The sequence below is a fragment of the Plecotus auritus genome (assembly GCF_963455305.1).
Source record: "Plecotus auritus genome assembly, chromosome: 3".
Classification (NCBI taxonomy): Eukaryota; Metazoa; Chordata; class Mammalia; order Chiroptera; family Vespertilionidae; genus Plecotus; species Plecotus auritus.
In genome coordinates this window covers 187119585-187141957 of record NC_137772.1, presented here as the reverse complement: position 1 = coordinate 187141957, position 22373 = coordinate 187119585, and the positions used below count along the sequence as shown (strand labels likewise).

At 42.2% G+C, this 22373-nt stretch overlaps 1 protein-coding gene across 1 annotated transcript in view; it reads right to left on the bottom strand.

Annotated features, from left to right (window-relative positions):
• PKP2 (plakophilin 2) overlaps window positions 1-22373 on the bottom strand; it is an 86931-nt gene that overhangs the window by 44532 nt on the left and 20026 nt on the right. The window contains exons 4-5 of the mRNA XM_080663092.1: window positions 16604-16739; window positions 1572-1779 (exon numbers count right to left, since the gene is read on the bottom strand). Of these exons, the coding sequence (XP_080519218.1) occupies window positions 1572-1779; window positions 16604-16739 (344 nt within the window). The remainder of the gene's footprint in view (window positions 1-1571; window positions 1780-16603; window positions 16740-22373) is intronic.

Sequence of the window (22373 nt, the reverse complement as noted above, 5' to 3'; positions counted from 1 at the left end):
TCCCAAGCTTTCTAGCAACCACAGTACCCTAACCTCAATCACTCTTAGCCAAGCTTCCTCTAAATGACCAGCAGTTCCTTTCTGTTTCTTTGCTTTGCTAGTAGTAATGTTCACTTTGCTGGGAATAACTTTCATTCTCCCTTAAGACATCAGCCTAAAGGCTATCCCCCCCCTTTTTTTTTAATATATTTTATTGACTTTTTACAGAGAGGAAGGGAGAGGGATAGAGAGTTAGAAACATCGATGAGAGAGAAACATCGATCAGCTGCCTCCTGCACACGTCCTACTGGGGATGTGCCCACAACCAAGGTACATGCCCTAGACCGGAATCGAACCTGGGACCTTTCAGTCCGCAGGCCGACGCTCTATCCACTGAGCCAAACCGGTCAGGGCAAGGCTATCCCCTTTTTAAGGTCTGCAATGAAACATACCTCCTTCATGAAGTCTTTTATTTTTTTTTTAATTGTAAAACAATATAATCTGATTCTCTCCTGTGGTTCATTACTATATTTTAATGAAGAAAATGTTAGGTTCTAAATGTGAGGCTTTTTTTTTTTTAATGCTAACCATTACATAATTGTTCATGTTTTAATGGCTGGAAAATAAAAGCCACAACACCTCTCTGGACTGTGATTTTCACTGCCTGGCCCTGATAGGCTGCCCTGTACATGTTGGCTGAATAAATGAATGGGTATCTAGATCACTCAATTTCTGTAGTTTTATAAAATTAAAATACATCAAGATAGAAAACATGTGATATTTTAAGATATAAATAAGTAGAGAGGATATAATAGTTTTATAGAAAAAAAGAAAGCTGTTGTATAATAAAGTGTGGATGGCATAAGGACAATATATTCAACTTAAAACCACATTTATGAAGTACTGATTCATTTTAAAGTAAAAACAGTCAACTATTACCATTGAAAAAAGATTTATATATTAAAAGGGTTATCTTCTTTGGGTTTTAGTTTCCTCGTGTAAAACACATTGGGTAGAAAGGAGATATTCTTTTGTTCAAATCAGTATTTGAACAGATATAGGAAGTCCAGAATTGAAAAACACATCCAGCCACTCTTTTCTTTTTCTCTTTTTGGGGTGGAGGGCTAGGTGGGCTAGGAAGCTGGTATTTTGAGGGGCTCAGGTGATAGAGGGATTGGGAAATACAATTACTGGTATTTTGGTTAATTTGATTAAACTGACCCTCTACGTTAGGACACTATTTGACTAATTTACTTTCTTTGTATAGATTCAGCAAATAGAGTATTGAGTAAGTAATTAAATAAATTGAGTGTGGTTCTTGTTGGGTTTCTTCAGAATGTTTTGGACATATTGGACAATATTGAAACCCCGTTACAAAGTTCACTGTAATTTCTTCTTCAGAAGAAAAGGAATTCAAACTTGACTTGAACCTGGGGTCTTAGCCAGCAGGTGACAATATTCCTTAAAAGCCACCTGTCAAATAACAGCGAGCCCATCAGTCATTTGTCCCAGGAAACTTAAGAAAAAGAGATGACGTAACACATCTGGCTGAGGTGCACTGTCTATACACTTTAATATTCAATAAACACTACCTGTTATTTGTTTTTTAGTCTCCAAGTCTCTGGTTTGCTTTAGCACCTGCAGCAGCCGAGGTACCCCATTGAGTTCAGCTACCTCCAACTTGTTGTCATTGTCTTCAAAGACCAAGTTTCTCAAGGCCCCACACACAGCTCTCTGAATATCTTCATTCTGAACTTTTAGGAGGTGCAGAAGCTTGGGAATGCCTTGAAGCTGATAGACCTGGGGGAGAAATGGGTGTACATTTCAGATACTGTACATATGTATTGATTTTGATGTGGCATTAAAGACATTCAGTGAAATTTGAATGAACAGATGAAGTTGATTATAACTCCCATCAATCAACAACTATGTGTGGCACATGGTGTAAACAAACATGTCAAACTCAAAGGCCAACATGGGCCAAATAAATGAGGCATGATGCCCGTGGGCCACGAGTTTGACATGCGTGGTGTACAATATAGTCCTGCTATCAGGCATCTCTCATCAAGGAGCTTACAATAAATTAGAGAAGTTAACACAAAAACCTATGAAAAAATTAAAGAGAAAATTAAGTGATAAAAGGTGAATAAGTGATAGCGAAGTGGATATAAAGAGTTAAGTGATAAAAGCCTTGAGCATAAGAAAGGTGAAGAGAACTGGGAATTTGAGGAATAAGGGAAGTTTTATGGAAGAACACCACATTACATGAGTGTTTTTTTCTAGGACAGAACTTTATAATCAATAGAAACTGAACAGAAATCACCTTCATCAATGGTAGCAATAAAAATTCATTTACCATGGCAATCATAGTAGCAATGCAAATTAACCCTTAATGTAAGCTATTTTTATGATCAACTAGAGGCCCGGTGCATGAATTCGTGCACAGGTGGGGTCTGGCTGGCCCCCCTCGATGGGGGCTGATTGGGCTGGGCCAGCAGGGGGGAAGGGACATGGAAGGTTAGCCGGCCAGCCCTGCCCCCAATCAGAGGTGGGGCTGGTTGGGAGGAGGGGCTGGCTGAGGGGAGGGTTCACAGAAGGTTGGCCAGCCAGCTGGGCCCCCAATCTGGCTGGGGCCGGCCGGAGGGAGGGGCCGCCCTCCTATCGGGCCGGTTGGCCGGCCGCAGTGCACATCATAGTGACCCATCATTCCAGTGTTCTGGTCGCTTGGCTTTTATATATATAGATTGCTTTGAGTATTTAAAAAGATTTATATACATTACTCAAACATTTTAATTCAAGTAAATAAAATAACTTTACACTTTTTATTGTGCTATTTTAAAAAGATTTCTTTTTTACAAATACACAAGAGAGGACATGCTACCTATTAGAAAAAGGGCCAGAGCTAGGAGTAAGAAGAAAAATAGATGGTTTAGATCCCAAAACCTATGGCTGCTTGAGAAGAAGCCAAGTAATGGCAGCCTGAGCAAGGATATTTGTGTTTTAGGCAGCAAATATTATTGAAAGGAATCAAGAGGTGGACACAGGGTTGCTGCAGAGAAATGTTAAGTTGCAGACTAAGAGTTTTCTTTCCCATAGGCTTCCATTAGCATGTGATTTAAAAATTTTTAAGTTGGTGAAGAACTTTTGATAAAGATCCCAGTCATTTTCAACATCTTAATGCAGGCAGTTTTAGGACATAAATTGTGAACGGGCAGGAGTTTCCCTTTCAGATGAAGTTCATCGCCTATGATGCCCTAATTACACAGCGGTTCATGTTTGGTGAGAGCTGCACACCTGGCCTGGAGGGCACGTTTTCATATTTCCTGTGTCTCATCAAACGCCAGCCTGCCTTCCACAGACAGATAAATATTATTACGATCCAGTCTTCCGATTTTACATCTTCCTTTGTTAGGATTGGAAAGAAGACTAGGAAGGCAGGAATGAAAGTCAAAATAATAAAATAACCTAAATAATCACCACAATAATAATAAAACAAAAATAACTCCTCCTCCCACTTCCATCATTAGGAAGTGCCAGCACAATGTTAAGAGTGTTATAAATATTATCCAATCAATAGCTTGCTAGAACCTTAAAAGGAAAGTACTCTTTTGGTCCCTAAGGCTCCACTGGTGGTAATGAGGAGTCATATTTCCACTTACTGGCTCCTTTCAGAGGAGACATTTGCAGAACAGGAGACAACTGGAAGATGGACCACACCAATTTTGACAGGCGATGTCTAGAGCCATTGTAATATATGTGTATGACAATGACAAAGATAAAGATTTCATTTCCTAGCTATCAATGAAACCTGATTATCTATTGGATCACTTCATCTATTCCCATTATTATATTTCCTTAAAAGCAGAAAGGTAGAATTTATTTAAAAACAGCCTGTAACTCACGTTTCCCTAATTCCTTCAAATTTTATTTCATAGTTAGGTTTTGAGGTGGTTCACTCTGTAAACATCACAAATGCCAGCTATTTTAAATCTTCACAGGAGCAGCATAAACATCAGATGCAAAGGAAAATGCTATTTGTCCTGAAGGTACTTTGGCAGATTTAGAAATATTTTATTACTTAGTTTATAATTCATAAGCTGCCTTCTTCAAAATATGATCTGAGGTGGCTTACTGACCATCCGCATTTCCAGCCGTGAGGACAGCATTAGTGAGAAGTGGTCCATGGAAACCTCTGACCGGGCTGCAGGCTTCTGTTTCCCAGCCTTCTGACCTGTTCTCTGACCCGCTCTCTTAGCCTGCCACTTCTATCCCTCGGCTTTCAGCACCTGTAGACACACCGTGCTCAGATAAATGCTGAAATCCGACTACAACTCTACTTTACTGCAGAATTTGACTCACTAGTGTCTGACATCTAGCCTACATTTAACAATAGGAAAGTTACTTTTATCCCTTTTATCAAGCAAATGGATATAAATCTTATCAAATGCACGAAGCTGCTGATATTCTCCTTATTGCATAGAACTGGAAGGACACTGGTCATGAACCCTATACACATCAGGTCTAATGTCACATGTGTTGTTCCTGCTCCTTTAAATTCAGGGCAGCAGCTGGAGCCAGAGAGGTTACATCTGTTTCCCAGTTATACTAAATCCCCAGGGGATTTGTTCTCCCTTCGGGGGAAGGAAAAAAGAAACAGACTAACACGAATGTCTCAGGACTTCAAAGGAGCTTTCATTTGAGATGGTTTCTAAATATATGCAAGGGCAAAATCACATATTAGAATTTTAAGTTTCTCTTTTGACTCTATTCTGATTCTCTTCCCTGCCAGCTCTAAAATAATTAACTGATTAGGATTTCTGGTGGCAAATCCGCAAAGGGAACAGACTGCCTCTCTTGGGGTGAGGGCTCCCCTCATGCCCCAGTGCCTTTGCTCTCACTTCCTTTCCTGTCAGGGATGCTCGGCCCCCTCTGCCTCTCTTCTGGCAAAGCCCTACTCATCCTGCAGAAGCCAGCTCAAATGTCACCTCCTCTGTGAGATGTCACTTCCGTTCTCTCCTTTCTGTCCCCTTAGAATTAATCACTCCCTATAGATTGGTACTATAACCTTTCAGGAAGGCAACTGACAATTTATGTTAAAAAGTAAGAAGAGTCTACTCCAGAAATCTTAGTTAGGAAACAATTTGAAATGCAGACACTATGATACCACACTATGATAGTCACTACATTATTTATAATAGTGAAAAATAAGAAACCATAATTGTCCAACAATGGGGGAAGACTGGTTAATGATTAATTGTCACATATCCACATGGTGAGGTAGGTATCCATGGGAGAGGCAGAACAATGACACAGCTCCCTTGTCCATCAAAAGAGGACTGTGTAAGATAGCAATTGTGTGCGAGGCATGCAGTAATTACTTGACGCATGGTACCTACTACTATCACTACTAATACGCCACCATTAAAATGCCTACAAACTATTAATGTTATGAGAAAATGCTTATGATATAATGTTACTGAAAAAAAGCTGAATAAAATACTTGCATTTCTACTAATAAACACAGACATAAAGAAGGGAATGAGATGAGGGGGTTTGGGAGAAATGAAGGGGTTTTAAATTATGAATGGGGCCTGTTACTTGGTATATTTTTAAACAGCAAACATATATTTGTGCATACTTTTAAAAAGCAAAACAAAAAATCCCTACAGACAAGGTAACATATTTGATTATAGCTTTGTACATACAGGGTGGGGCAAGAGTAGGTATACAGCTGTGGGTATATGAAACCCAGTTTATTCTTGTCTTATTATTTATCAACTAGTGACCTGGTGCACGGATTCATGCACATTGAAAGGAAATTAATTAGAAGGTGGCCGGCAGGGTGGGACTGGGCGAGATGGGCCGGACATATCCTGGAGCCAACCTCCCGCGGTCCCTCCCCTGGGTCTGTGGAGTGAGCGGGGTCCCTCCGGCAGGTGGGGTCCCTCAGCCTAGCCTGTGGGGATCAGGCTGAAACCGGCTCTCCGACTTCCCCCAAGGGATCCTGGAGTGCAAGAGGGCACTCTGCAAAGTTGCTGTTGTACAGGTTGTGGAATAAAAACGCAAGTGTGCAATAAACCAGATTCGGGGCCAACAGTGCCCCAGCAACAACATAACCCACAGCCGAAGGTGGAATCGCGCAGCCCCGCGAGGAATGGGGCTCCCTCCTCTCTGGTTTCGAGGTGCATCACTCGAGAACCACTGCTGCCAAGTCACTGCAGCTTGGCAGCTCCTGCATTGAGTGTCTGTCCCCTGGTGGTCAGTGTGCGTCATAGCAATCGGTCGGATGGTCAGACACTTAGCATATTAGCCTTTTATATATATAGATTCTTGCATTATTTTCCATGCAAACAACTGTAAGACTACTTTTGCCTCAGCCTATATATGCCTTAAAAAATCAGTGAACAAAATCAAAATGATAATAATAGTGGAACCATGGGTATGTTTTTTTTTTTTTTTCTTATAATGAACTTGTATTAGCTTTACAAAACAGTTATGGCAGTCACTGCCTCTGTGATGAAATCTAAAACAAGCATAAAATAAAGCCAGTTTAAGAAGGTCTTGCAGATTAAATTAAGGAATTTGTTCTTATCCTGCAGACAGACAAGCAGGGCAGCTATTGGATGGTCTCCTGGGTGCTGTGAGGAGAACGGATTAGGCGTGGATAAGAGTGGAGGAAGGGAGATTCATTAGGAGGCAGCTGGATTAACAGGGACGATGGTGACAGGGATGATGTGTACCACTACCTGGGTGAACTACCACTCACACACACAGGAAATAATCTTCTCTGAGTTGTTATTCTGGGCAGGCACAGCACCGTTATCTGATTGCATCTCACAACAATTCTTCGCAGTAGGACTATTATTTCTACTTTACAGGCAGCAAAGCTGAGGCTTACAGAGGCAAAATATCTTGCTCGAGCTCACCCTGTTAATTAGGGTGCTGGGATACAAACCCATCCCTGAGTGGCTCCTGAGCACCAATACTCAAACCACCAAGTGTCCCACCTCAACACAGCAGGGAGAACAAGTATAGAGGGAGGTTTGGATAATGGATAAGGAAAGCAAAAGACCATGTGTTCATTTTTTGATAGGTTGATGAGTTTAGTGGGAAGGCTAGGAAGTAGATGGACATGTTTGGAACCCAGGGGAGAGATATGGGCTGGAGATGTTCCGCGTCATCAGCATTTAGATCACACAGTAATGGAAGCTATGAATATGGATTAGGCAGGTCAAAAGATGGTGCTGAATATGAAAACTCCCAGGAAGACATCTAACGAGTATTTAAAGGACAGGTCAATCAACAATTTTTCACAGAGGAAACCTAAAGGAGCCAGAGAGGTGGAAAAAGAACCCAGAAACTCTGGAACAAAAAAAGAAAGTTTCAAAAAGAAAAGAGTGATGGACGGTGTTAAATGCTGGGAGTGCTAATCATATAAATTAAGAACTGAAATGATCTTTATGTCCAACTCATAATTGTCTTTTATACATAAATTTAAAAACTATAGCATCATGCTTAATATTAGCAGGACTTTGTTAATGTTTGTGGGTTCTAACATCTCCATTCTTAGATTTTCTACAAAGCATATGTTTTTAGTTTTTAATATAGTTTTCATTATTCTCAAGACTAGTCTTTGTTCTAGTCTTATCAAGGAATAAGAGTTAAAAAGGTAAGCACAGCTTTTATTCTATATTTAAGCAAAAAAAAAAAAAAATCAAATTAGTAATTTAAGAAATAGGGGAAATCACCCTGGCTGGTGTGGCTCAGTTGGTTGGGGGTCATTGAGTGCCCTAAAGGGTTGCTGGATTCAATTCTGGGTCAGAGTAGATGCATGGGTTGCAGGCTCTATCCCGGGTAGGTGGAGTGCAGGAGGCAGCTGATAGATGTTTTGCTCTCACATAGATGTTTCTCTCTCTCTCTCAAAATCAATAAAATAAAATAAAAAATAATAAAAATAAAAGAGAGATAGGAGAAATCTGCCCCCAACTTGGGTAACAAAAGAAAATTCAAGTAATTCCATATTATGAAATTCTATATTATAAAAAGTACATATAATAATGTCCCGTTTTGAAAGATTAGGAATAAAAAAGATTTAAACATGTAGCTCGGCTGGTATGGCTTAGTGGCTGAGCGTTGACCTATGACCATTTGCCTGAATTAGCCATAAAAGGAGTAATTTTTAGCCCAATTCTGCTGCAAATTACAACCACCAACTTTCTGGCCATGTAAGAAGCCATTTGGGAAGCAGATTCTCCAGCCCCATTCAAGCCTTTAGACACCAGCAGCTCTAGGCCAAATTCAGACTATAATCTCATGAGTGAACTGGAGCTAGAAGTGCTTTTGTCTGACTTGACGTACCTGATTTGCAGGACTAACCACATTTTCTTTTCCCTCTGTGAAATCTACTGATTCCCTGAGTACTATCAAAGCTGGTAGGCTAACTCTTTGTTGGGCTTTGCACTCCTGTTTCTACTGGTTGAGTTACGTGTTTAACAAGAATAACTCGGGTTTGTTTCTCCATGTATTTATCTCAACTGTAGTGGTTATTGTAATAATGCAGTTTATTTACTGACTAGAGGCCCAGTGCACGAAATTCATGCATGGGGGTGAAAGAGGGGAGGGGTGTCCCTCAGCCCAGCCTGCACCCTCTCCAATCTGGGACATCCCTCTCACAATCCAGGAATGCTGGATCCCTACTGCTCGCCTGCCAGCCTTCCTGATTGCCCCTAACTGCTTCTGCCTGCCAGCCTGATCACCCCCTAACCACTCCCCTGACAGCCTGATTGATGCCTAACTGCTCCCCTGCCAGCCTGTTTGCCCCTAACTGCCTTCCCCTGCAGGCCTGGTCACCCCTAACTGCCCTCCCCTGCAGGCCTGGTCACCCCTAACTGCCCTCCCCTGCAGGCCTGGTCACCCCTAACTGCCCTCCCCTGTAGGCCTGGTCACCCCCAACTGCCCTCCCCTGCTGGTCTGATCACCCCTAACTGCCCTCCCCTGCCGGCCATCTTGTGGCAGCCAACTTTGACCACATGGGGGCGGCCATCTTGTGTGTTAGAGTGATGGTCAATTTGCATATTACCTCTTTATTATATTGGATTCTGAAAATGAATGAAATATAAGTGTGAAAAGAGTTCTGTCTCTCTGAAAACTAATCTGAGTGCTTTGGAAAGGTTATATAAAGGTGAAGAACTCTAAAAAGCTCTGTAATTATTTGTAGACAACATTAACTTAAAAGACTAGACAATATATAAAATTCTAAAAGGATTTCATAGGAATTAGTGCCATTAAGTTCTTATTTCATTTTAAAGAAACTAAAAATGGCAAATAATACATAAAAGACATCATTTATGTAAGAAAGATGATGACAAACTTTGTAAGTGTGTACGTGTATAATTTTAAAAAACATTTTCTCTGTAACTCTGTTTGATTAACCAACTATTAGTCTTGATTTAAAAAAAATAGTAAAATTCTACTACAAAGAGATGATTTTCTTTCTTTTTTTTTTTTTTTGGCTTGTCAGATTAACAGAAAAGCAAACAAGAAATAACATCCTGGGGTAGTAATGGTTCACAATACTGGTGGGAGTGTAAATTTGTATAATTTGGGCGAGGACTTATTTATCAAAATAAAAAATGACTCAATAGTAAAAAGGACTGAATTTACCTACAGCCTGAAACAATGAACAAAAAAAACAGACAAAGCATACAATGGTTTCAATAACTGGACATGGGGCGGGTGGGGAGCAATGATGGAAAATGACTCAATGTGTGGAAAACAAGCAAGGTGAACCTCACTGCTGTCTTGGATCATTGCCTGGAGAGAGTTTCCAGGTGATGGCAGTGCATCAAGGGAAATAAGTGGAATTCTACAAGCAGAGTTGAGGAGACAGTGCAGAGTCTAAGAAAAAACGAAGAGGCTAGTAATTTGCAGGGAAGAGTACCAGAGAGAAGAGCTTCAGAGAAAGAAACTCTAGTATTGAACAGAGTATTAATAAATGCATGTGTGTAAGAAAACTGTCTGAGGCCAGGGAAATAGCCACCTAAAAGGATTAAGGGAACAGCTCCTCTTGCACATACGGGCCACAAACCCTCCTATTCTCACTTAGCCAGAAAACCTCCTAATTCATGGTGCATTAGGTAGAGTTCTCAGAAGTGTCTTGCCATAAGAAGGACTAGTTAGTTCTAGAATAAATGCTGCTCTGGTCCCACCAAACAAATTTCCAAAGCAGGGTTTGAAAGGACCAAACTGTTTTCAAGGAACTTAACTGCAGCCTAGAACAAAGATAAAAAATATTTACAGAAAAATAAAAATATGCTGTATCCAAAAAGATAAAATCCATAATACCTGGCATTCAATAAGAAATTTCCAGGCATGCAAAGAAGGAGAAATATATGACCCATAATGAGGAGAAAAATAAATCAACTGAAACCCACCAAGAATGGACACAGATATTAGAATTAGCAGACAAGGTCATTTAAGCAGCAATTTAAACAGTCTTCCATATGTTCAGAAATCTTGGGGAAAGATGGAACAAGTTAGGTAGGGACATAGAAGATATAAAAAAGACTCAAATTTAACTTCTGGAGATGAAAACTATACTATAATTTATGAAATACAAAAATACACTGAATAAGATTAATGGCATATTAAACATTGTAGAAGATTACTGAATTTAAGGTAGAGCAATTGAAATTATCCAAAAGGAAACACAGGGGGAGAAAAAAAATGAGTATGGGTGAGCTGTGGGACAACTTCAAGCAGCCTGATATGTATGTAAATAGAGTTCCCAACGAAGGGCCAAAAAATATTTGAGAAAATAATGGTGAAACATTTCCAACCAAAATTCCAAATGTGATGAAAAGTAGAAATCCACAAATTTAAGCTGAATGAACTCCTAAGCACGAGAAAACTACACCAAGACACGTTGTGACCAAATTGCTCAACACTAGTGATAAACAGAAACTATTACAAGCAACTTGGCTTGATGGGGTGGGGGAGAGGCAGAGACACATTATGTACAGAGGCAGAATAAGAATGACAGGAGACTTCTTGTCTAAAAAAACTACAATGAAACTTTCAGAAAACTGAAGAGCAGAGAACACACTCCAATTTATCGTGTTAGGCTAGTATCACCTTCAATCCAAAACTGGACAAAGACATTACAAGAAAAGAAAACCACAGATTAGTAACCTTTATAAATATAGCTGTATAATTTCTTCAAAAAATTTTGGAAACAACCTAAGTGTCCATTGATAGATGAATGGATAAAGAAAATGCTATACTGTATATGTACATACATATGTGTACATATACTGTATATGTATATATATAACATCTAACATATATATAATATTAAAATATATGATATATAAGATTTTATGTTATATATTCATATATTATATATAATATTTAACATATAGATGACTGGATAAAGAAATGTTATACATAACATTTAACATATATATAATATACTAGAGGCCCGGTGCACGAAATTCGTGCACAGGGGAGGGGAGGTCCCTCAGCCCAGCCTGCACCCTCTCCCACTGGGATCGGGCCTAAACGGGCAGTCGGACATCCCTCTCACAATCCAGGACTGCTGGCTCCCAACTGCTTGCCTGCCTGCCTTCCTGATTGCCCCTAACCACTTCTGCCTGCCAGCCTGATCAACCCCTAAACCAGGGGTGGGCAAACTTTTTGACTCGAGGGCCACAATGGGTTCTTAAACTGGACCGGAGGGCCGGAACAAAAGCATGGATGGAGTGTTTGTGTGAACTAATATAAATTCAAAGTAAACATCATTACATAAAAGGGTCTGGTCTTTTTTTTTATTATTTCAATAGTTTTATTCATTTCAAACATTTTAACAAGAAGAATGTAAACACTAATTATTATAATTTGAAACTTCAAAAAATGGAGGAATCATAGCACAATAACATACCTTATATTGAAGATGGCAAAGGCAAAATAAAATTGCCTAACAAAGGAAAGGTACAAAAGCCTTTCAAATTAAACTTAAATATAATAAAATAATTTAAAACAAACAAATAGAAAAGAACAAAATGTGTAAACAGTAAATTAAACATTTTCTTTAGTGCAACTTCCAAATTATGCCTGGGACGTAGATGTAGATGGCAATGTAGACTGGGTTGAAAGGTTTTTCAGTGGGAACAGTGTTGTTGGTCTCTTTTTTAGCTAATGCTCTGATACTGTGCTCTCCAGGGGCGTGTCTCCCTACATCACCATGATAACGTGTCTACGCATTCCCAGGGTGATGTCGGGGGACACGTCCGCGGGCATTACAAGGAGCCTCTGGAAGATTGAGAGGTTGTTCCTTCTACTGAATGGGCGGATATAAATCTGCCCACTCAGAAGAAGGAGCTGCGGCCGTGTTTCCTGACGTTGCCATGTTAACACTGCTGCTGGTGAAGGAGCGGAGGGGAGAGCAAGAGAACCCTCTGCTCTTTCGGCTCCGCGGGCCAGATAGAATAGCCGAATGGGCCGGATCCGGCCCACGGGCCGTAGTTTGCCCACGGCTGCCCTAACCACTCGCTTGCCAGCCTGATTAATGCCTAACTGCTCCCCTGCCAGCCTGTTTGCCCCTAACTGCTCTCCCCCTGCAGGCCTGGTCACCCCTAACTGCCCTCCCCTGCAGGCCTGGTCCCCCCAAACTGTTCTCCCCTGCAGGCCTGGGTCCCCCCCAACTGCCCTCCCCTGCAGGCCTGGGTCCCTCCCAACTACCTTTCCCTGCAGGCCTGGTCACCCCAAACTTCCCTCCTCTGCTGGCCTGGTCACCCCTAACTGCCCTCCCCTGCAGGCCTGGTCCCTCCCAACTGCCCTCCCTTGATGGCCATCTTGTGGTGGCCATCTTGTGTCCACATGGGGGCAGGATCTTTGACCACATAGGGGCAGCTATCTTGTGTGTTGGAGTGATGGTCTATTTGCATATTACTCTTTTATTAGATAGGATAGAGGCCTGGTGCACGGGTGGGGCCAGCTGGTTTGCCCTGAAGGGTGTCCCGGATCAGGGTGGGGGTTCCCTTGGGGCGTGGGGCGGCCTGGGCTAGGGGCCTGTGGTGGTTTGTCGGCCGGCCACGCCCCCTGGCGACCCAAGCGGAGGCCCTGGTATCTGGGGTTTATTTATCTTCTATAATTGAAACTTTGTAGCCTTAAGTGGAGGCCTGGGCTGGCCAGGGTGTGCGGAAAGCTTGGCTTCCTCCATCACCGGGGGCAACCCTAGCCTCCTGCTCTTTCCAGCTCCGTGGCTGCTGCCATTTCTGTTTGGGTTTATGTATCTTCTATCATTGAAACTTTGTATCCTTGAGTGGAGGCCTGGGCTGGCAAGGGCAGGCGGAAAGCTTGGCTTCCTCCATTGCCGGGGAAACCCAAGCCTCCCTCCTGCTCTCTGTGGCCGTAGCCATCTTGGTTGGGTTTATTTGCATATTCGCTCCTGATTGGCTGGTGGGTGTGGCTGGTGGGTGTAGTGGAGTGATGGTTAATTTGCATATTACTCTTTTATTATCTTACCTAATAAAAGAGAAACATGCAAATTAACCATCACTCTGCTACGCCCACAGCCAATCAGAGTGAGTATGCAAATTAACCCAACAAAGATGGAGGTTAATTTGCATAAGCAGGCGTGGAGCGGTGCGGAGTGAAGCCTGCTATGAGGGGAAGGGGGTTGGTGGAGGGAGCTACTGTAGTGGTACTTCAGACAGAAGCGAGGACTTGCAGCTCCAGGTGGCCCGGGAGCGAGGAGGTGCCGGCTCCCGGGCAGCCAGGGAGCGGGGACTTGCTGGCTGTCGGGCGAGCCAGGAGCGGGGACTTGCCGGCTCTCGGGCGGCTGGGAGTGAAGCCAGGGGAAGGAAGGCCTATTCTTGCATGAATATCGTACAACGGGCCTCTAGAATAGGATAATACTCATATACTGTATATTATATATACCATTTTATATTATATATATAATAAACATGAATATTATTAAGCCATAAAAAGGAAGGAAATCCTGTCACTGTGTAAAAATGAATGGATTTTGAGTGCACTATGCAAAGTGAAATAAATCACAAAAAGATAAATACCATATGATCTCATTTATATGTGGAATCTAAAAAGCAAACAAACAAAATACCCAGGAAATTATAGGTACAGAGAACAGATTGGTGGTTGCCAGAGGTGGGTATTTGAGGGATGGGTAAAACGGGTGAAAATGGTCAAAAGGTACAAACTTTCAATTATAAAATAAGTCATGGGGATTAATGTGCAGCATGGTAACTATAATTAGTAATACTGTATTTTATATTTGAAAGTTGCTAAGAGAGTAAATCTTAAAAGTATCACAAGAAAAAACTTTGCAACTCTGTGTGGTGATGGACCATAGACCAACTATAAAATCTAACATTTATAAAACTTCTAGGAGAAAATATAGGAGTTTATTTTTGTGACCTTAGAGTACAGAAAGATTTCTGATACACCATGAAAAGCATGCTTTACAAGGGAAAAGAAATTGATAAATTAGACTCCATCAAAATTAAAAACTATTAAGAGAATGAAAAGACAAAACACATCTGTGAGAAAATATTTCCAAATCACATCTAAAAATAAACATATCCAGAATATATAGAGAACTATCAAAATTCAATAAGAAAACAAAAAAACCCAGCTAAATAAAAAGTAGGCAAAAGATTTGAACACACATTTCACCAAAGAAGATATGCAAATGGCAAATAAGTGCGTCAAAAGATGTTCATTATCATTAGTCATTAGGAAGTGCAAATTAAAATGAATGAAATACCACTTTTGGCTAAAATTAAGACTCATTATTTCAAATTTTAGCATGTGGAGGAAATGGAACTCTCATACATTGCTCGTGGAATATAAAATGGTACAGCTACTTTGTAAAACAGTTTGGTAATTTCTTAAAAAGTTAAACATACACCTAAAACCATATCATCCAAGCATTTCATCCTAGGTATTTGCCCAAGAAATGAAAATATATGTTTGAACAAATATGTTCATAAGCAGCTTTATTTGTAATAGCCCAAACTCAAATGTACATCTACAACTAAATGGTATATCCATCAATGAAATGCTACTCAGCAACACACACACACACACACACACACACACACACACACACACCCCTACGCCTACTCCTTGATACATACATGAATGAATCTCAAAAGATTTATGCTGAGTAAAAGAATCCAGACAAAAATAGCATCTATACTAATAATCTATACTAATAAAAGGGTAATATGCAAATTGGTCATGATGTGGCTGCGTGGGGCAACCAGGCCAGCAGGGGGTTAGTGAGGGATGACTAACCAACTGACCAGCAGGCTGTGTGGGGGCGACCAGGCCGACATGGGGGTTAGTGAGGGATGACTAAATTACTGACCAGCAGGCAGCATGGGGCGACCAGGTCAGCAGGGGGGGCAGTGAGGGGCGACCAAACGACCGAGCAGCAGGCTGGTGGGGCGACCAGGCCGGCAGGGGGGTTAGTGAGGGATGACTAAATGACTGACCAGCAGGCAGCATGGGGCGACCAGGTCAGCAGGGGGGGCAGTGAGGGGCGACCAAACGACCGAGCAGCAGGCTGCGTGGGGTGACCAGGCCAGCAGGGGGGTTAGTGAGGGATAACCAAATGACCGAGCAGCAGGCTGTGTGGGGTGACCAGGCTGGCAGGGGGTTAGTGAGGGGTGACCAAACGACCGAGCAGCAGGCTGCATGGGGCGACCAGGCTGGCAGAGGGGGGCAGTTAGGGGTGATCAGGCAGGCAGGCAGGTGAGCGGTTAGGAGCCAGCGGTCCAGGATTGTGAGAGGGATATCCGACTGCTGGTCAGACATCCCCCAAGGGGTCCCGGATTGGAGAGGGTGCAGTCTGGGCTGAGGGGACCCTCCTCCCCCTCCTCCCCTGTGCACGAATTTTGTGCACCGGGCCTCTAGTACATAATAAATATCTGATTCCATTTATATAAAATTATACAAAATCTCTATGACCTATAGTAACAGAAAGCAAATCATTGGTTGCTTAGGGTCTGGAAGTGGATTGGGGAGGGGTGGGATGCATGGATTACGAAGGGGCACCAGGAAACTTTGGAGGTAATGGACATACTATCTTGATTGTGATGATTTTTCACAGTGCCAAAGCATGTCAAAACTTTGTTATACTACACCTTAATAAAGGTATTTTAAAAATGAACAAACCAGTGTATTTATACAACAGAAATCTATGCAGCAGTTCAAAAAAATAAAGTAGGGCTAATATATATGAAAGATTTCCAAGATATTAAATGAAAACAAAGTACAGAGCATTGTAAATAATCTGCTACCATTTGTGATTTTGTTTCAAACAAAATCAACCCATCCAATAATTGTTTTTACATGCATAAGGTATCTCTGGAAAGATACCCAGAAACTGGTAAGAGAGAGACAGAGAGAGGGAGAGAGCGAAAGTGAAGGAGAGAGGGAGTAGTAGAGAGAATGGGCAAGTGAGAGAAAAAGCGGGAAATGGGGAGTAAGCTGGGGTTTGGAGTAGGAGAGAAACTCAGTTTTCACTGCATACCTTTTTGAACTATAATCCCCCACTAGAAATGTAGTTTCACAACGGACTTAAGATGCTACTCACCCTTTTCCGTGCTTCGGATTTCTGGAAGCACTCGTGCTGTATGAAGGTGGCTGCCACGGAAATCCTGGCAGGTGGTGTGTGGTCTGCATCGAGCATACTCACGGCCCGCTCCAGGGTCATCTCCAGGTCTGCATTCCTAGACAAACAGTCACAGGTTCAGCAAAATTCCCACCTGCTCCCTCCTGCCTACCAACCTGATCTTCCAGAGATGACTCGGCTAATATCGGGAAGCACCTAGAACATCTGAGTCTTGGCTCTTCTTCAGCCCAGAGAAAAATCGGAAGCTGAGATCAGAAGGCACAGGAAGCTAGAGGCAGAAATACTCCAGCTCTGGTCAGACTAGTCTCAGAAGACATCAGTGAATTGAGCAGAATCATAACATAGACCAGAGAAAGAAACTGAACTCTGTTTAAGATAAATATGGATAATGTGAGCATTTCATCTTAAAGGTGACTTTAAAGGCACAATAACACTTTAGGTGAAATTTAAAAGAAACCTGGCCACAGGAATGAAAAATTATTGCTGCCCTGGTAATGTCACACCTGTAGAGGAAACACCTTTCCTCAAAAATCATTACATTTTTCTCAAAGCTGCACAGAATCTGTCATTTCAGCTAAAAATGAGCTTCTAAAAAAGCATTCAAAAAGTGTTCTTATTCAATGAGTATAACAGTATATAAATAGTAACAGCCAGGAAAACTGAGTTTGTTCTGTTAAAATAAGTTTTGCTGGTTTGACAAAATCTATCAGGAAAGGTAATGATTTAATGCAATTATAAATATGCACTTTCCTAAAAAATTTTATACACATATGTTTTCATTTCCTTTGCTATTGTATGACACTGAGATTATGTCTAGCTAGTAGCATATGTTTGTTCTTTACTAACTGTAGGTATTTATAGTGGTGATAAAATCTAAGGCAGTTTGACACTGAGAGGATAATTTACAGAGGACAATTAAAATGCTACTGGTTTGGCTCAGTGGATAGAGCATCGGCCTGCAGACTGAAGGGTCCCAGGTTCGATTCCGGTTAAGGGCATGTACCTGGGTTGCGGGCACATCCCCAGTAGGGGGCGTGCAGGAGGCAGCTGATCAATGTCTCTCTCTCATCGATGTTTCTAACTTTCTATCCCTCTCTCTTCCACTCTGTAAAAAATCAATAAAATATATTAAAAAAAAGAATAAAATGCTATTTGTAAAAAAAATAAACAATAACTCCCAAATGCCTCATAGAACGACATTGTTTTCTCCCCTTTTATTTCTGCCTGGAGGGACGCCTGATTAGACAAGTCTATTATCAATGCGCTTCCTTAAGCATTGACTCATGAAACCACTCAGGACACTGTTAATCTTAGAATTATAGCTAAAGACATGTCTTAAAGGTAACCTAGGACCCTGCTTTGGCTTCAAAGAGGGTTATGCCTGCTTCATTCCAGGTTGTAAACTCTGTGGGAGAGTGTTTTCCAGTACCTTCTAGCAAGCACAGTAAGTAAATTCTCTCTTATATCAGGCTAATGCACAATATATGCACACGTGTTCAGATGTGAGTGTGTGTTGTGTTGTGACTGTTCTATTTGTGTACGGGTGGATGTGGCAGAGGTGAGGGGATAAATGAGCCTCATGACTAAAATCTAATACCTACTGCTTCGGAAACACATGTTCAAACACAGAAGTGTTACCTCATGGGCATAACAGTATTAAAAATTAGGCAGAAAACAGTTCTGGCATCTATACTGAGAATTATATAATGATCTCATATTTTAAAATATTGTGCCTGAGGAGTTAATTTAATTGGTAAAAATAAAAAAAGCAGGCTGTTACCATTAAAAACAGAATTTGAGTGTGTGTGTGTGTGTGTGTGTGTATATATTTTGCCTGGCTTCGCTCAGGTATCCCTTTTCCCTGACCACTCCCCTCTCAGTCTAGTCTAGGTGCCCCAGTTAGCTGCACTGTGTGGCTGTCTCTACCAGAATAATATATTATAGTTATCTATTTACTTACCTGCCCTCCCTCTAGATTTTGAGCTTCTTACCTGAGCGAAGCCAGGTAAAAGAGATGGAAATATTTTACATGCCTAGACTCCAATGTCTTTATAGAGATACCAAAACTCTACCAGTCTCATTTTAATGGCAATTTTAAGCCTTTAGCATCTACTACTGCAGGTGTTTTAATTGATGAAAGATCACTCATAGCATTGGAATAGCCTTCTGCTTAATACAGCTTTTTCCTCCCCAGGATTCAATCATTAATCCACTTCATAAGTCATAAATGACTCAGGAGAGTTTGAATTTCCAAAAATAATTCCATTATTTGAATCGTTTATTTTCCTGAACATGATTCACAAAGAGACTCTGCATGCACTCCTAGCCAATCTAGTGCCATTTTACTTTATCATCAAAAATAGTTCCCAAACTAAATGAAACTTCTTCAATAGAAGGTTTGCTACAGCTGTCAGGGCATCAATTTTCTGTTTTGTTGCTGTCTGTGATGCCCAACTCTAAAATACAGCTTATGTTTTGACCCCAGTCTGGCTCCAAATCCTACCATCCTCAATCCCCTCTTCTCCCTCCTCTGATCAACCACCCCATCCTCCAATCACATGTGACTTTTAATCCTTTTCTTAACACTGCATGCCTCTTCACAAGCCACTCTCTGATTTCTCTGGAAAGCCCATCCTTTTACCTAATTCTTAGCTATTCTTCAAGATTCAACCCAAATATCCTCTCTTCTGTGAAATCTTTCTTGTGTACCTATTCCCAGCTAGAACTATTCCTTTCCTCCTCTATTCTCCTATAGCACTCCTCCCTTCCATCCCCTTCTTTCTTGCCCCTCCCTCCCTCCTCACTCTCATTCAAGCTCTTCCTAAAACCTGCAGAATTGGGACTTGGGAATGGGGTTGGGAATGGAAGAGGGGATCAGGAAGAGCAGGTATTCCTGGACCCATTATCCCCTGAAAATACTCTCTAAAACTGAGTCTTTTCAATATATTATTAGTGAATATGTTAAAATGATGTCAATGTAAATGAAAAATCTAAGATGAGGCAGTGTAAAATATCCCTGGTCAGAATATGAACTATTTAGCAATAAATAACAAACAATACTTTTTTATGTGTGCAATCCCTCGGCAACCAGTGTCCCTACTAGCTAACAGCACAGCCCTGCTGCACGCTGGTTCCTAGGTTCTAGGATAGGGCTACACCTCCGAAGATGGGTGTGGGGTGGAGGGGGTCAATGGGGGAGAGAGGGGGGTATCTGCAATACTTTCAACAATAAAGATTAATTAATAGGGGCTGGGTAGGTTTGAAATGCGAGACAACACAAAGGAGAGCATACCCAGTGGCAGGACTCGCAGGGGACAGCCTGAGACACTGACGTGAGCCAGGGGCACACCAAAGCAGGGAAGAGAGTCAGGCATACACAGCACCTTGATCACCTGTTTGCCTCATTATAGGCAATATCTTTGCTTTTCTGTAGAGAGCAACATTTTCAAATAGAGTTTCTTTCTATGGTTTCTGATCTCTAGGATGGCAACTTTAGTAATCATCCTATATAATAAAAGGGTAATATGCAAATTGACCCTAATGGCAGAATGACCAGAACAACCGCTCGACCAGTCACTATGAGGTGCACTGACCACCTCTCGGTCCCTTCCCCCAGCCGGCAGGCTCCCATCACCTGATGGCGAACAGGGAACTGGGGGTGGGTGGCGGGGGGACACGGGCGGGCCGTGCCAGGCCAAGGCCCTCACCCCACCAGTCAGCCCACACACAGAGGGTGACCTGAGGCAGGGGTGGGGCTGGCAAGTGGGTGGGAACAGCCGACCTCTTGGTCTCTTCCCCCAGCCGGCAGGCTCTGATCGCCCGATGGCGAACAGAGAACCAGGCATGGTTGGCGGCAGGGCGTGGGGCCAGCTGTGGGTAGCTGGGGAAGATGGCCCTGATTGCAGGCCAGGCCTAGGGACTGTACCCATGCCAGAATTTCGTGCACTGAGGCTCTAGTCAATAGATATCTTTTCCTTTATTTTATATTTCTTAATCCCAAGTGTTCCTTCTCTTCTTTGAAATATAATTATTCTAATAAAATGTACCCTCTTTGTTAAAACAATGACCTGAAATACTGTGGTTAATACTTCTTCCAGAATTTGGGTAACAAAAGAACCTAGATGGAAAGAGTTTATACTTCATTTCTCCCTTCTTTAATCCCTTCATTCTCTTATCACACATTTACATAGTGACGATTATGGACCTACCTCTGTTTTAGGGTGCTGAGAATATAAAGATAAGACTCACTCACAAGGAGCTCAAAGTCTAGAGGGAGGGCAGGTAAGTAAATAGATAACCATAATATATTATTCTGGTAGAGACAGCCACACAGTGCAGCTAACTGGGGCACCTAGACTAGACTGAGAGGGGAGTGGTCAGGGAAAAGGGATATCTGAGTGAAGCCAGGCAAAATCAGAGCTACTGGGAGAAAAGGGATGACAGGTAGGTAAGTAGCTAGATAGCTAGGAAGATAGATGGAGGAAGAAAGGAAATATATGCATGAATATCTTCCATTAAGGGAAATAAAAGAGTTCCCAGTGGTTTGAATGTTATGTGGGGGTGGTGTGGGGAGGGTGGTTACAAAGGATGAAGATTAGAAAGATGAGACTGGAGTGATAAGCAGGAGAAAACATGGGCCTTACGTGCCATGCTAAAAGGCAGGAAAACTTGGTGGGATTATGGAAAGGTTATGAACTAGAGAGAGAAATAATCAATTGTTTGTATGGAAAATAATACAATAATCCTATATAATAAAAGGGTAATATGCAAATTGACCCTAACGGTGGAATGACCAGAAAGACTGCTGGACTAGTCACTATGAGGCACACTGACTGCCTCTCCGTCCCTTTCCCCAGCTGTCAGGCTCCCATTGCCCAATGGCAAATGGGGAACCAGGGGTGGGTGGCGAGGGATGCGGTGGTACCAGGCCAAAGCCCCTGCCCTGCCAATTGCCCCACACATAGAGGGCGACCTGCGGTGAGGGTGGGGCCAGCAAGCGGGCAGGAATGGCCGACCTCTCTGTTCCTCCCCTCTGCCGGCAGGCTCCAATTGTCTGATGGTGAATGAGGAACTGGGGGTGAGTGACGGCGGGGGGGCAGGGCTGGCTGTGGGCCCTGATTGCAGGCCAGGCCTAGGGACCGTACCTGGGCATGAATTTTGTGCGCCGGACCTCTAGTTAATAAATAATAATATAAGAATAAACTCTGTGTTTCGTGTACTCGCAACTGTAAGCCTACTTTTGCCCCACCCTGCATATACAAATCTAGAGTTCAGGATAGAGAACAGAGGTAAAAATAAAACTTTGGGAATCACAGGATATAAGCATAGTACTCAGGGCCTCTCTGGAAGAGCATCAAAACTTGGAAGACAAAGATTACCAAAGATTACTTCTTTGGGCATGCAGAAAAGTCTTTTCTTAGAAAACTAAGAAGAAATGTCTGCAACAAAAAACCAGGAGAGGCTGGTGCCTGAAAACCTGGGGAAGAGAGAATTTCCCAGGCAGAGGTCAGATGCTGCCCAGAAGCTGAGTACTGTAAAGGACTGATATGTGTGTACTTCTCGTGTAGCAATAAGGCAGTCAAAGGCGGGGAGCAACACCATATTGCAGTGGGTTGATGAGAGACTGGGAAGTGACAGGGTGGCTTAAGGAGCATGGGGCACAGGGGTGAAGGAAGAGAATGCCAGTTGCTGGAGGATATGGCATGATAGCTCTGTTATTGGTAAAACCATT